The sequence below is a fragment of the Engystomops pustulosus genome, chromosome 2, assembly GCF_040894005.1.
Source record: "Engystomops pustulosus chromosome 2, aEngPut4.maternal, whole genome shotgun sequence".
Classification (NCBI taxonomy): Eukaryota; Metazoa; Chordata; class Amphibia; order Anura; family Leptodactylidae; genus Engystomops; species Engystomops pustulosus.
The window spans coordinates 88872272-88888197 of record NC_092412.1 but is presented as its reverse complement, the minus strand read 5'-3'; the positions used below and the strand labels follow the sequence as shown (position 1 = coordinate 88888197).

Sequence of the window (15926 nt, the reverse complement as noted above, 5' to 3'; positions counted from 1 at the left end):
AATTGACAAAACTGCACCTAAAACCACCTCAAAGACGATTGCGATGCAGTTTTAACTGCAATGTGTGAACGCACCCTCAGTTAGCCTCAATAAGGTATCACCTGATTTCTAGAACTAATTGGGAGAGATGTATGAAGACTCATTGACACACCTGAAATACTAAGAGGTCCCTGCCAGGTCCTGCATGGCATAGATCTTTGCTCTAGCTTGTACCAGGATACAGGTACTGAGGTGGCACTCAGAGTAGTATTCTGCCCATATGTTTGGCTGTTTTGGAAGCCAAAACCAAGACTAGGCCCAAAACATAGAAGATTTCAAACAAGGAGGTAGTAAATGGCACAGCTGCAGGGAAGGAAGGAGGCAGACAAGAGGTGGGGTATTTATCAGGGCCTGGTGTAGACATAAATGCTATGCAGGTCCCAGCCAGATATATGAACACACTTCCTGTTTGCCTATGAGACAATTGGGAGAGTTTAACAGGGTTGTACACCAGCTTTCAGGTATAAAAGCCCAGAAATAGTCACAATTCCTGAGGAACAGCCAGGAATTGCAACTATTTTCCCCCTTACACCATTTTAGGTGGCAGAGTGACTCAGTGGGGAGAGAGGGGGTTCCTGCCACATGCAATAGCTATAATCTGCATCAGGAACTGGTGTAGGCTGTAGTGCAATTCTAAGACAGACAGGATCTGACATACAACTGCCCTGCTGCATGCTGGATATATCAGGAGGCTGGAGCCTCTAGAAGTGTCTGCCGGAAGGGGCAGGCATAACATCACTTGCCCGACCTGTGATAACTTACCCCCGGTGTGTCAATTGCCAACTGACACAAGAATACTAGTGGGAAAACCCGCACAAATTCAGGATCCATTCACATTCTGTTCCGCAGAGGGTTACAGATAAAGAAGGCTTGCTTGCATCACGTTTCTGATAAAAATAACACTGTTTGCTGCAATATGACTGCTCTCATCAATAATGGAACGGTATGATAAAGGGGGATTAATGGTGGTGGGGGTCAGAGAAAATGTATTTTCGTAATACACTTACACTGGCATTGTCTAAGAAGAAGCTTATTTTTAAAGTTACAAAGAAAGGAAACTGAAGTCAGAGGCAGAGGCATGACGGTTAATATCTGATGTGTTTACTAACTGTAAAACAGACATCTGTCAATTATTAAAAGCTCTAAACCAAACAGATAAATATCACATTTCATTCCACAGCTAATGAGCTTGTGAACTTCACTAGACCTGTTCACACTATGCATTTTCATTTCATTACACAGAACACTTTTGAATGAATTGAAAAGACCTACAAATGTTAAGAGTTTTATTCAAAGCAATATTTATGGTCTATACTTAGGATAAGGCTAGGTTTACATGTCAATTCATAAAGAGGTCAAAAGAGTATCTAATGGCCTCACTGTGGTGAGTCTACATCTACATACTGCTGAAAACAAAGAATAGAATAGACTTTACTATAGCAAGTGTGATAAAATAGTGTGATAAAATAATATGGTGTCAATATGCATTGACACCATTAAAGTCAATGGGAGACATCTCTCACTATATTCCAATACAGGGTGATACCTTGCAGCCTTCCATTGCTAGTAAAGTTCAGCAATCCTCCTGAAATAGTATGAAAAGCTGGAAAAATTGGGGCAACTGACAACTGTCTCCCACATCAAACAGGTGTTTACAATGTTTACCACATAGATATGGCACAGACTCGGGGCAGTTGTTTCTGCAGCGCTGGGCAGTCGATCATGGAAGGGGTCTGCACCCAGAAACAGTAGTAATTCCTGAAAAAAAACCCTTTAAGCTTCTCCACCCGGCTTTCATTTGTACTCTTTACAGCAAATCAACTGGAATGTAGTGTTTAACTGGTCTCTCTGAATTGTTGTAATACCTTATAATAAGTTAAGTTCTCATTACCTGGCTACCTGCCAGCAGTATGTAGTGAAACACAGGAGGGGGCAGCCGTGGCCTGTGTGTGTCACTGTCAGTCTCCTCAATGCACATGACAGAAAATGGCGAGGGGTGAGGGAGCTGTACGAGTGTGAAGGAGAGGAGACTGACACAGACACACACAGGCTGCAGCTGCCCTACGTCCTCAGAAATCACCACACGCTGCTGGCTGGGAGCCAGGTAATGTGAATATTAACTTATATAAACTAATGAAATAATTCAGAATGCTGTCAATGGCATTTTTAAAATCAGCATAGCATAGGCTATTGGATCTGTCACCAGCTAAAAGTGATATTTCTTGTGACAGGTTTGCTTTAATGCTTGAATTAAGTTTTTCTAATAAGGAATGTGCAATTAGCGAATTTAAACTTTAATTTAAACTTTAAACGTAAACTTTTCAATGTTCACCAAATCGTTATTCTACAAGTTGGTACAATTAAAGATGTTACAAAATTACAAAATATTGCACCAATTATGGTGAGCTCTTTGCTTTAATGATATTATATGTTATTAAGACATCTTGTCATCTGTGGTCAAAATTAAACAATGTAGAAAGTTTTATTGTTTTGGAGTAATTATAAATAATGGAAGATCTATGAAAGTGGTAAAGCTGGAGGGTAACCACCATCTTGCTTCCACTATAAAAGCTGGCAGTGCAATCTGCTGAAGAAGCAACAGCATTTACCTAGCGGGTTAAATCTGTAAAATGTATGTTGGGTAGTAGACAGTAGAAATGCTTAGCATTTCAATTAAGATTAGCTTTGTTTGTCTTGTCTACAGTGAGGGTTGTTATAAGCGCTGAGAGCAAAAAGCCATTCCCACTGCGGACTCGCTTCACCTACTTCTAGTTCTGCATTGGCAACTCATCTTGCAATGAATTTTCTTTTTTCTGTTTTTGCTAAAACAGGCCCAGTATTAGTTAATATATGCAGTACAATAGTACATGTGCAGATATGTTGTCAAGGTTATACAAAGAAATACTCTCAAGGGGTTTTTAAAATGAAAAATCTAGTTAAACTACTGAACTAAAACTAACAAGGGCTATCAAAGATTGTAGGTCATGGTTGTCAAAACACAAGGCCTGTGGGCAAATTCTGGTCCATGGCCCAGCTCTGGCTCCCTGCCCCTACAGTATGCTGCTCTAATCATGAGAGCAGCATACTGGCAGGGTACTCCGATACTCACCTTAATAATAATAATAATTCTTTATTTATATAGCACCTACAGATTACGCAGTGCTGCACAAAGCATGGCAAATCGGTCACCTTTTCCTCCTTTCCAAAGCTTTAAAAGACTTCTTCTTTGCTGTTGTGTGCGCCGGTTGTAAGCACTGGTTCTGAAGCCGGCAGACGTGTTCAGCCATTGCACAAAGCAGTAAAGAAGAAGTCTGATGTAGCTTTGGGGAATCAGGGAAAGTTGAGTAAATGTTTTTATTTTCTTTCCCACAGCAGCAGGACATATAATCTGTTAACAGGCACACTGGCTGTTGTATGGGCACATACTTGCCATGGTGGAGTCTTAGGTCATTTAATTAATCCCGTTATATAGCTATGGAAAAAAGTTGCTCCAAAAACAGAAAAACCAACACGATCTGATTTACTGGGAACATGGGTGAACACTGCTCCATGTCTCATAACCCTGGATGAATCAGAAATGTGTGATGCATGGCAGAAGATACTTGAATAAATCAGTGGCCAATGGCGGCTGAATCAAGGTCAGACTGAAGACCCTCCGAAGTTCTTACATGTTGAGGCTTATTCTATACTTGTTTATTGACAACTGTCTAAAGGAAAAGAACCATCAAGTCCAGCAGCGGGAAGCATACACAAAACAGGCAATTCATTGTGCTTCTTCAGGACCGCTATAAAAGATAAACTATACTTGTTTACGGTCTCTCATAGATAGGCACTAAATGTTCAGCTAGCACTGAAGTCTCTGTTAACCTTCTGTTCCTTATTGACCTCGAGGTACGCAAGGTTGCCATCTTTAAAAATTCATTTAAAACAGCAGTGAAAAAGATGCTGCAAAAGGGAACCTGCAAAACACAGGTGTGAACTGAGCATTTCAACACACCAAAATATTCACCTTAGATGGCCACACACAGAATAAGTATCGGGCAATGCTGGTTAATTGTGTGCCCAATAGTTTTAGTGACCAGTACTACCATCAAAATACCACATTAACCTGGCAAATCAAGAGGGTGCTTATTAGAAGTAAAGTAGTAGGGCTACTACTAAACAAGCCCCATGGAATAGGAATGAAAAAAAAAATAAAAGCTTAACTAAAACTTGGAAAAAGAATAAATGTGTTCTTTTGTTTGGCTTGGTAAAAAGCTGGTTTAGCAAAAACAACACCCTTTAACCCCTTCACGCTCCGTGGCGGATATATCCGCCACGGAGCGCAGTGACTTAGCGTTCAGTGGCGGATATATCCGCCACGGCGCTTATGCCGGCTCGGCTCTGGATCAGAGCCAAACTGGCATCGGGAAACACGGGGTGCCGGCTGTAACTAATAGCCGGCACCCCAGTGTAACACCCGCGATCGGAGTTGTCTCCGATCGCGGGTGCTTAACCCGTTAAATGCCGCGGCATCTAACATGCATCTGGGGGGTCTTTCCCCCACGATCTGGACCCCAGAGTTACTTGCAAGAATTGCCGGTAAGATGGCGTCTGTGACGTCATCTTACTGGCACAGTGCCAGCCTATGCAAGTGTATAGGCTGACACTGATAATACTCAGCAATACATCAGTATTGCAGAATATTATCATGAACAAGCAATCAGATGATTGCTTGTTCATGTCCCATGGTATAAAAGTGAAAAAGTAAAAAAAAAAAAAGTTATTCAATAAAAAAAATAAAAGTCATAAATCACTAAAAATGCCCCAAACCCCCAAAACATATAAAGAGACATATAACTCAAAAAAAAGTCTAAATCATAACACAAACCCCACATATATATAGTATCACCGCGTCCGTAACAACCCGTAGAATAAAAGTAAATCATTATTGAACCCCCACGATAAACGCCGTAAAAAAAAACTGTTATAAACCCTCCAAAAAATTATGATTTTTACCTTTTCAATCCCACAAAAAATGCTATAAAATGCGATCAAAAAACCATATGTACTCAGACATGATACTGGTGCAAAGTACAACATGTCCCGTAAAAAACAAGCCATCAACCAGCTCCGTAGCAAAAAAAGTAACAATGTTATGCCACTTGGAAGACGGCAATACATAAATGATAGATTTTTCCCCACATTAGGGTTTTGTTTGACAAATTTAGTAAAACGTAAGAAAAAATATTCATGTCTGGTATCCCCGTAATCGTGTCAACCCATAGAATAAAGATAACATGATTATTAGTCTATACGGTGAACACCAAAAAAAAAAAAAAAAAAAAAAAGGAAAAAAAAGGAAAAAAATCCAGTACAGAATTGATGCTTTTCTACTCCTGCCCTCAAAAAAAGTTCCTAAATTTTCAACAATAGGTGATACCAACCCCAAAATGGTAACAATGGAAAAAGCATCTCATCCCGCAAAAAAAATGCCGTCACATGGCCCCAATAACGAAAAAGCGAATATGTTATAGCCTTCAAAAGGGGCCAATGAGGAAACTAAAATCCTGACAGCTGCCTCCTTCCCTTCTGCACCTCGCTGTGCGCCCATAAAACAAGTCACAGCCACATGTGGGGGGTCTTTGTACTCCGGAGAAATTGCAGAACAAATTGTATGGTGGGTTTTCTCTTTTTATATTTTGGAAATGTGTAAATTTTTGTGCTAAATGAACGTATAAGGGAACAATATGACCATTCTAAATTTCCCCTCCATTTTGATTCAATTACTATGAAGATCTCAAGGGGTTAACAATCTTCATAAAAGCTGTTTCTGATAGCTTGAGGGGTGCAGATTTGAAAATGGGTAGAATATATATTGGGTTTTGATGCTAAATATGTAAAATTTCATTCAAAACTGTATTTATCCCCAAAATAGTCAATTCTGAAAATCCGGAAAAGCAATATTCTATTTGTAAGCCGCGTGACATCAAAATATATTATCCAGACATTTCAGAAATTATGAAAATGTAAAGTAGACAAATGGGAAATGTTATTCAGCAACTTATTTAGGTGGTAAATCTATCGACCTGAAAACGCAATGATTTAAAATTTCGAAAATGGCAAATTTTTCAAAAAATTTCGCATATTTTCTTTTTTTTGTAAATAAACGCAAAACTTATCTGCCAAAATTTACCACTAAAATGAAGTACAACATGTGGGGAAAAAACAATCTCAGAATCGTTTGGATAAGTAACAGTGTTCAAAAGTTATAACCATATAAAGCGAAGCAAGTCAGAATCCAAAAAAATCGGGCTGAGCCTTACAAAATGGCTGCGTCCTTAAGGGGTTAAGGCAAGCTAAGTAAATGTTAATTGGTCACCAAATTTCTTCCCATAAATCAATATTTTCAGGTGAACATAAGAAACTAATACAATTTGAATGAGGAAAGTGCTTCTTTCTACATGCTTCTTGCTTCATAATTTGCATTTTAATCAGAAATCTAAACTCAAAGGCTCAATTAAATGTCAGATTACATAACAACTCGAACGACTGCAGAGGGGGGGAGCTGTGACTCACAGCAGCTAGGTATGCCTCCAACAGCTCAGAGGGGAATGATGACCAGAAATACAGCAGGTAGAAAGGAAATCTGCTAGAAGTCACAAAGGAGAAATTTTAAAGGCCATGCCCTCCTTTCCTGGCGAGTACAACAAGATGCTTAGACCTCTTGATATATATTCTCCAGGTGGTCGCCACCACCAGGCAGAACTATGCCAGGCACAACCTGACATAGCTTGCCTAAAAACTTACGTAGAAGAATTGTTAAATGTCTCCCTTTATCTCCAAAACACTGGACTGCTGATTTCTACAAGGTTTATTTTCTTTAACAAAATGGCACAACTAAACCTATTCAGCATAACTATTCAGACTGTGCTTGGTCCATTTATTTATTATGTATACACACACACACAATATCCATATGTATATTCCAAATATAAATACTATATTCATTGAATAGATACTATAGAAATCAAGATGCGCCATATAAAACTGGTTGTACTTTAGTAATAAATGTATCTTTGTTGCAGTTCAGAGTGTACTCGGACAAACACATTTATGTGCGTTCAATAGGGCTTGTTCTGGTGTCCTTTGTATTACTACTCAAAGTATTGGAACCCTGCGTGCAACCTCATCCAATGTTATGACAAAGTGTAAGGCTCAGAACAGCTCCAGGGCTCTACATAAACAGGACTGTGTACAGTACTGTCACAATGAATGAAGACAGACCATCAAGACTAGCAATGAAATGCCAAGGTAAGAGGAAGCTCAGAAATGTACTCCTAGGCTGCAGGTGAGATTACAATTTAAAGAAAGTTTTTTTTATTTTTTTTTTTAAAAAGTGGATTTTCTCACCCTGTAGGTGACCCTATTGGTATGCATGTAATATGTAATACTTTTTGGAAGCATAGAAGAAAATGTATCATTAACAGTCTGATGCTGGAAGCAGCAGGGGCAGACTGCTGAACCCTCTGACCTAAGGCCAATGTGTGTAAATTTCAAATACTCTTTGTTCATCTGTCTTCTTTCCTTCCTTATCTTACACTTATACCAACAGGCTTTGAAGCATCCCAATAAGGAAGGTCTGTGTTTGGGAATTTGTGAAAGAAAACAAATAGTAATGGGGAAAAAAGTACTGATAGAAGCTGTCCCTATCAAGGGATCACTGCTGCACCAACAGCAACAAAATGCCACAGTGATTGTGGTAATCTTCTTATACAAGTTATACATGGCCTCCTTCCTTCCTTCTAAAAATAAACTTTTAAAATTATGTTAATTAGCCAGAAGGGCTCTGGGCGGTGTTACCAGAGCCCCTCGGTGCTGCAGCTTAACATGTTGATACAATGTGCAGAAGCATGTATTCCCATGATCTGGGTTGCTTCCGTTAAATAAAAAGAAGCAGAAATGTAAATTACAGTAAGAGTGAAGAATCACAATTTGCCATAACATTAACAGCACTGTAGGACAGTCATTAGTAATAAAGTGTCCGGTACCTGATTTTACCCCACTTGTATGGACACACAGCATTTCCAAAGTGTAAAGATTTATAGGTTACATGTGCCTTTAAAGGAAATCTACCAATAGTGCAGGTCTTCTAAAAAAACAAGTACACATACAGGCTGGCATGTGACTCCTGAACAGCAAGTTTTTAAAAATATGCAAATGAGCCCTTTCTGGCTCGGTTATCTGTTGAATATTCACGCCTCCATTTGGCTATTCTTCCCACCTCCCAGAATGAATGTATGAATAGTTATCAGACGATGCAGACAGAAGGGGGCCTTTGTGAGATATAAGGGAGCCCCTGAGGCTCATTTGCATCTCTGTTTCAGGAGACACATTTTCTTCCTGAAAGGGAAGATTCAGTAATGTCTGCAGAAGTAGTTGTTAGCACATAAAGTAAGCAGCAGTTATTTATTGACTAGGGGCAGAGCATGTGTTTATTCAGCTGTGTTGTCTGCTGCTACATAGAAATGTTTAATTTTCCTGAATGTGCATGTTTGTCCTGGCTCTTCACGTCTTAATGAGATCATTCTGTTATGTTTGTGTTACAGTATAGGTGATTCACACTATGATTTTGTTGAGCACTAATTTGCTTTCCATTTTATTGTCTAATTCTGTCATTTTATTTTGCACAGACTCCATGTAGGTGACATTTGCAACCGGTAGGTCCAAGATATCAGATTTCAATATATACATAAGAGATTACAATTGTGGTACAGAAGGAGGATTTATACTTTGAATAGGCACCAAGAAAACTGTACAAGTATATATTAATACATACAATCCCAGGAGTACACATTTCTTTATATATGGCATAATGGGCTTTAAGAATAATCAACCTCTTATACCCATCTCTATCATGCCCCCATTCAGCTGCCGTGCAAACCGTCACTACTGGGTCTCTGTGTGTATACAAATTTGTACTCCTGGAAACCCATCTAAGCCGTTTGCTTAAATCAACTTTCTGTTCCATAGTCCACAGACAGCTGAGAGATAAATCATCTATTGACTTAAAGGACATCTACCACCAGGATGAAGGATTGTAAACCAAGCACAATGACATACTGGTGTGTGCCCCCCGTAGGGATCCATGCTTTTTTTTTTAGCTTTTATGCTTATGTTTTAGAAAAAAGGCTTTAATAATTATGCAAATGAGCACAAGAGGCTCCAGGCTCCATTAACACATATAAAGCCCCGAGTATAATTTTATGCCTTTTCTGTAGGAAAAAAAAAAAGCTAAAAGAAGAGTGGATCCTGCTAGAGGGGACAAACACCAGTATGTCAGTGTGCTTGGTTTACATTACTTGATCCTGGTGGTAGATATGGAAGTAGATATGGAAATAGTTAATCATCGGCCCCCTTATCAGTCTGAAGTGGACAGACCTAAGAAGGCTTTCGGATACACAGCTCAATACTGGAAAAAGAGTAAAAAAAAAAAATTTCATAGAAGTTTTATTCTAACTGAAGTATATAATAAAGTTTACTAGAAGATTTTTTTTTTCTTACTGCAGTATAAAACAAAGTTCACTATGACCACCTACTCTATTAATTTGTAAAATAAAACATGCTTCACAGGTTTAGTTTCTCTTTATATATAGGAATATTAAATATAAGATATAATACCCCTCTATGGAATATGTTTCCCACGCAAACATACAAGCACAACTGCATCACATCAATAGTAAATAATATAGGTGAAATCCAGGATGGCACATGAACAAATTCTCTGTTCTAGTCTATTAAAAACTTGTGCAACAATGACACCACCATATTTTATCCCTAGACTTAGATATGCTATGGTAAGCCATAAAAACACTCACCGGAGCTTCAATAGTTTCCTGTGTGTCATCCAACATTTGAACTTTGAATGGATAAGACTTGCCATGTGGTGATAGAGGTGGCTTGGTTCCATGTTCTAAAGTGCTGATCCCGGCACTCTCTGAAGCACCTAACCGGGAGGCTGCCGTCTGCTGCTGCTCTGTCTCCCCCATGCTTCGGAAATCCACTGCCTCTTATTGCTTGCCACTGTGAAGGAGAGCAAGAGATAGACCAGTATAAATGTATTGATCTTTACCCACTACAGGAGAAGTGTAGGAAGAACAACATGGATGATAGCACATTTATTAGTTAGTAAAATTAGCGAGTTTCAATTCACTCCTGTTTCTGGGATTTCCATTCCACTCACGGCTCACGGAAACTAAAAAAGGAAGGCGATCGGAAGAGTTCACCGTTCACATTTCCCATGGACTTTAATGGACCTTTCATAACAGCGGCTGCGGTGTTATTTTTTTCATTACTAAGCGATGGAACAAGCCGAACGGAGCTGTGAACTTAGCCTTAGTAGAGCAAGCAGATACAAACAGAGCCAATTACTTCAGGGATTTTACTGAATGCGATGGGGAAGATGTATTAACCCCTTAACTACCTGGCCTTTTTTTGTTTTTGTATTTTCACTCCCCACCTTTTAGTTTTCCATATAAAGAGCTTAAATTTTTATCATTTTGCCATCTTCTGCCGCTAATAACTTTTTCAAACTTTTTTTCATTCGGTGTACACAGCTGTGTGTAGTGTCATTTTTTGCGACTTGTGATAACTTTTTCAATGCTACAATTTCAAGGACTGTACCGACTTTAGATCCCTTTTTATTGGATTTTATATATTTTTTAAAAGTGGCACTTTTAATTTTGGGCGCTATTTTCTGTGTCTGATACTGGTGATTAATACGGTGCAGTATAAGACTGGTGATGTGTACTTTGCACCTCCTTTTAGTTGGTCTAGTGCAGCACCACAATTTTCTTGTGCACTGACTGAATTTTCTGGCACATGAATTATTTTCTTTCCGTTCACACCCGATAGTTACTGAGGACACACCTCTTTTTTTGGGGGAAGGGGGGGGGGTGAAATCGAAAAACAGCCTTAAAATTGTCTCAAACCTTCAATAAATGTATCACATAACCAGAGCAGCGGGGATGTGCAAATCAATGGCTAAAGAATGATAATCATGAAAAAAATAGTATCAAATCTTCTCTCTTTTATTTTAAATTAAATATGCTAGTGCTATTTAATTTAAAATTAAAGATAGAAGATTTGATACTATTTTTTTCATGATTATCATTCTTTAGCCATTGATTTGCACATCCCCGCTGCTCTGGTTATGTGATACATTTGACATTGGGATGTGAGGCTAGATAGTCCACACATCTATATCCACAAGCCTTCAATAAATGTGACACACAGCATTTCAGGTGCAAATTACTCCAGTTTTCCGGTATTATGGCATATAGCCCTTACAGAAGAAACCAAATTAAGGGACAGAACAGAAACTGAACAGAATAGGTCTGGTATTAACAGAAAACCTGACTAACTTAATAAGGGTATGTGATTTTGGAAGGGAGAGTACGGGCATTACATGTGTACTCCAGATGTGATTACATAGTGGCAGTACAGCATGACAACCATGTAAATAATTACACCATTTTCTAATACATGCACATACATACTAACTAGTTATATCACATGAGTAAACAAGCTTTATAATTCCCAGATGGCTATATTACCTTATGTAAATTGACCAGTTCCTGTAGGTTAGTGTTCAAGTAGATTGTCTTTTGACAACGGTGCCACAAGCACATTGTAGATTTTTCATAAACCGCAGATTTATGATCTTTTGTTCCAGAAACTATTCTAAACTTTGGCCTGTGTGCACACATCCTTTGCTCACTTATGATGTTTTGGTCAGTTTAAGAGCAAAGCAGAAAAAGTAACGGAAAGAATAGCAAAGCAAACATAACAACAACGACCAAGATCAAACAATCCAGCTGACTACAATAGGATCTATTTGGATGTTTGCATCCCTTTTTGTGATTTTGGAATCTCCTAACAGATCCTCAAACAAACAAGTGAACACCCACATAGGTGAAAATTTGCAGCTTTATATCTATTGCATGTATCTAGAAGCCATTACATGTAACTCATACCAGTAACATAGCTCTTCAAGCAATGAATTAAGGCAATAACTACAAGGATAGCTTGGATTTATTCCGATCGTATTAAGAGGTAACTAAAAGCAGATTGGACCATTCTAATATCAAAGCAGGTACAGGGATTAAAGAGAAATTATATCAGGAAATGGACTCTAAAACTTAACAGGTTTACAGTAATGGTCTATCTTTTCAGAGATAAATAACTCTGAATGATGTAGAATAACATCAGTAAAGAGTCACAGGGGAGGAGCCACTCTCCAGAACAGGTTAAAGGGAACCTGTCACCAGGGACAGATATCAGCTTCATCTGTATACAGTACATACATTAAATGCATCTGAAGGGAACTTATGAAGGTGTAACCTGCCTGTCCATATAAACATGTTTGAGGCTTTGACATTTTTTTCTGTATAATGGGGTCTGTTGTCAAATCAACCTTGAAGGGGTATTCCAGGAATATGAACGTCTGATATAAAAACCCACAATGCTAAAAATAAATGAATATAACAAAATTTTATATCATTAGTTACAAAATGGAGCTTAAATAGTTTGATTTTATGATTCACAACATGTTATAGGCTTTCTAAAGTAGGAGGAGTTATCACCAAGATGGCTGCCAGTGGAAACTACAAGTACCATAATCCTTTAGTTCTCAGTAACTCCTCCTCCCTCTTTATGCTCTGCTCCCAGTGACGATGTAACATACAGTTACCATAGTAATGATGTGCAATTGGCATCACTGCACATTATCTCACTGAGATGGTGTCTCACCACAACACTGGTCATACTGGATGCACTGTAACCAATCAACTATAGCCCAAAAAGTGGTGATCACATGACCTGCCCAGGCAGATGCAGGACATGTGGTGTGGATATGTGACCAGTGGCCATCTTGTGTCCTGTGCCTTTTCTGCAACACAGAAAAGGTGCATGAATTTACTCTACATGCCTGGTTCCCATCGAGAAGCATGGAGAAGGAGGAGGTGTGATGGTGCTTTGCTGGTGACACTGTTGGAGATGTATTCAAAATTAGAGGTATACTGATGGTTGCCAGAGTGGCAGCGGCATGCTATTCCATCCGGTTTTCGTTTAGTTGGACCATCATTTATTTCTCAACAGGACAATGCCCCCCAAACACTTCGAGGCTGTGCAAGGGCTATTTGACCAAGAAGGAGAGTGATGAGGTGCTACACCAGATGACCTGGCCTCCACAGTCACAAGACCTGAACCCAATCAAGATGGTTTGGGGTAAGATGAGTGAAGGCAAAAGGGCCAACACGTGCTAAGCATCTCTGGGAACTCCTTCAGGACTGTTGGAAGACCATTTTAGTTGGCTACCTCTTGAAGCTCATCAAGAGAATGCCAAGAGTGTGCAAAGCAGTCATCAAAGCAAAAAGTGGCTACTTTGAAGAACCAATAATATAAAACATATTTTCAGTTGTTTCCCACTTTTTTGTAAAGTATAAAATTCCACATGTATTAATTCACACTGAAGGCATCAAATCTATGAATCTACAATTTTAATAGTCATGAAAATAAAGAAAACTCTTTGAATGAGAAGGTGTGTCCAAACATTTGGTCTGGGGATGGGTGTAAAGTGAAAAAGTGAATGTATAGCCAACTCCTCTTTTTTTACTTAGTGTATTATGATCATTCGACACCTTACAATGCCATATGCTTCATGTAGCCATTTTTGTTTGTTTCAAATTGATTCAATAAAAAAAACAAATAAAACAGCATTTTTCTGCTAAGGAGAGCTAAATTTTAAATAACAACTACCGTATATTCTCGAGTATAAGCGGACCCTAGTATAAGCTGAGGCCCCTAATTTTACCACTAAAAACTGGGAAAACCTATTGACTCGCGTATAAGCCGAGGGTGGAAAATGCATTGGTCACAGCCAGGCTGCCCCCATGTAGTACACAGCCTTGCAGCCCCCAGTAGTACACAGCCTTGCAGCCCCCAGTAGTACACAGCCTGCTCCCTATATTATACAATCTGCCAGCCCCCAGTAGTAGTATATAGCCAGCCTGCCCTCCATGCGCATACCATGATGGCCGTGTCTCTGCAGACTGTTATAGAAGACCAAAGACAGAAGAGGAGCCGCGCCGACATCGGGGAGCCATGCTGTGCATCAGGGCCGCCGAAGGGTGAGTATATAAGTTTATTCTTTTTATTGACTCGTGTATAAGCCGAGGTGAGGTTTTCCAGCACATTTTGTGCTGAAAAACTCGGCTTATACATGAGTATAAATGATATGATAATCAGCTTATATTTTAATCACTAATTTGTATATGAATTAGGCTTATTCCTGGAATATCCCTTTAAGGCTTGTAGTCGACTACTGTGATGCAAAATTAACTTATGCACTAGCTTCTGTATTCCTGTGTTCTGACCCTTCCCCTTGCTATGTGCCATCTTCGTTGCATCTTCGTCCCTATTACCAGGACTTTGACTACTCCAGAACCAGACCTGCCATAACCATGTTCCTGCCTTACCCCAAGTGCCACACAAGGTTAGCCTGTCCCACCCAGGCAAGCTGTCACCAACCTCTACCTCTAAGAGGTAGTGGCCTGATGCTCCCCTGCACCACAGTCAGAATCCCTGCAAAATGGCAAACGAGTTAAACTAGGGATTACTGGTTCAACACTCTTAGAAATAAAGCCAAACCAGATTGCTGACACATTAGATCCACTACACTACAAGTACTCCAATATCATCTTTTAGCATTTTTTTGTTTAAAATTTTTTTGCAATTAGTCAAAATTACTATACAGAAAATCTAACAATCTACATAAAATAACAATAACAACCAAGATAAAATACAAGCACTCTTATCTAATAACAGCCTATATGTTATTTGTCAAAGCATTGGTAAATTATTGCTGTTGACTGTAACAACAGCTATATGTTTTATAAAACTTTATTTGTAGTCCCCACATAACATAAAAAAAAAACTATACATAATTGAAAAAAAAAAAAGAATAAGACAAGAAAATGTGGTTATTACACCATCGCTATGTGGAAACCTAGTTAAAACCCTATACCATGAAAATGTAGCACTGAACTGCAAACCATTGAATTCAGTACTTTCCCATACAGGTGGCATATAACACATCACATTCCCTCAGTTGAAAACTGATACCTTCTGCTTACTGAAAAATATATAATGCATGTGATAAAACAACAATGCTGAATAATGGAGCGGTACACAACTCCACACAGCAATGCTGGCTCCAATTGTGGGTACATCACTGGAAATAAAAGAAATATCTGGGAACAAAAAAATACATCAAAATGAAGGAAAAACTATTTCTAAACAGTCTGGACTGCACACTTCTTTGCTTTTGGACTTCCATTAATCTGTAGTCTGTTATAACTGTTAAAAGAAAAGCTACCATCATAATGAAGCATGATAATCCAGGGACAGATTAAAAAAGTATGCTAATGAATCAGAATGGCTCCGGGGAGGGGTGCATAACTAGAGCCACACTGCTGTAGCTTCACAGGCTGCTATAGTGTCTCACCTCTCCCCCCATCTGCTTCCTTAGCAACGCCAAGGGAGCAGGGAGGAGGAGAGAGTGTAACAGCCTGTGGAGCTGCAGCATGGAGGGGCACTCTAAAAGCCTCCAGAGCCCTTCTGACCAATTAGCTTTATTTTAAAAGGAAGGAGGCCATAGATAAGAAATGTAAGATTACCACAGGCATTGCGCCTGGATCTATGAGCCAGTGCCCCTGGTTTATGATGAATTAGATAGTAGATTTCCTGTAAGGCTACTCATTGTAGCAAAAAAACTGAAGAAAAAATATGTTGTAGTATAAGAAAAAGCCCAAGGCCCGACCCACACTGGTGTAAAGATTTAGCATTTT

General features: G+C 39.1%; 1 protein-coding gene across 2 annotated transcripts in view; it reads right to left on the bottom strand.

Annotated features, from left to right (window-relative positions):
- The window catches only part of FARP1 (FERM, ARH/RhoGEF and pleckstrin domain protein 1), a 118201-nt gene that overhangs the window by 87774 nt on the left and 14501 nt on the right, over nucleotides 1-15926 (bottom strand). For both annotated transcript variants that reach the window (XM_072135465.1, XM_072135464.1), the window contains exon 2: nucleotides 9897-10101. In XM_072135465.1, the coding sequence (XP_071991566.1) occupies nucleotides 9897-10067 (171 nt within the window). In that variant the 5' untranslated portion in view covers nucleotides 10068-10101. The remainder of the gene's footprint in view (nucleotides 1-9896; nucleotides 10102-15926) is intronic.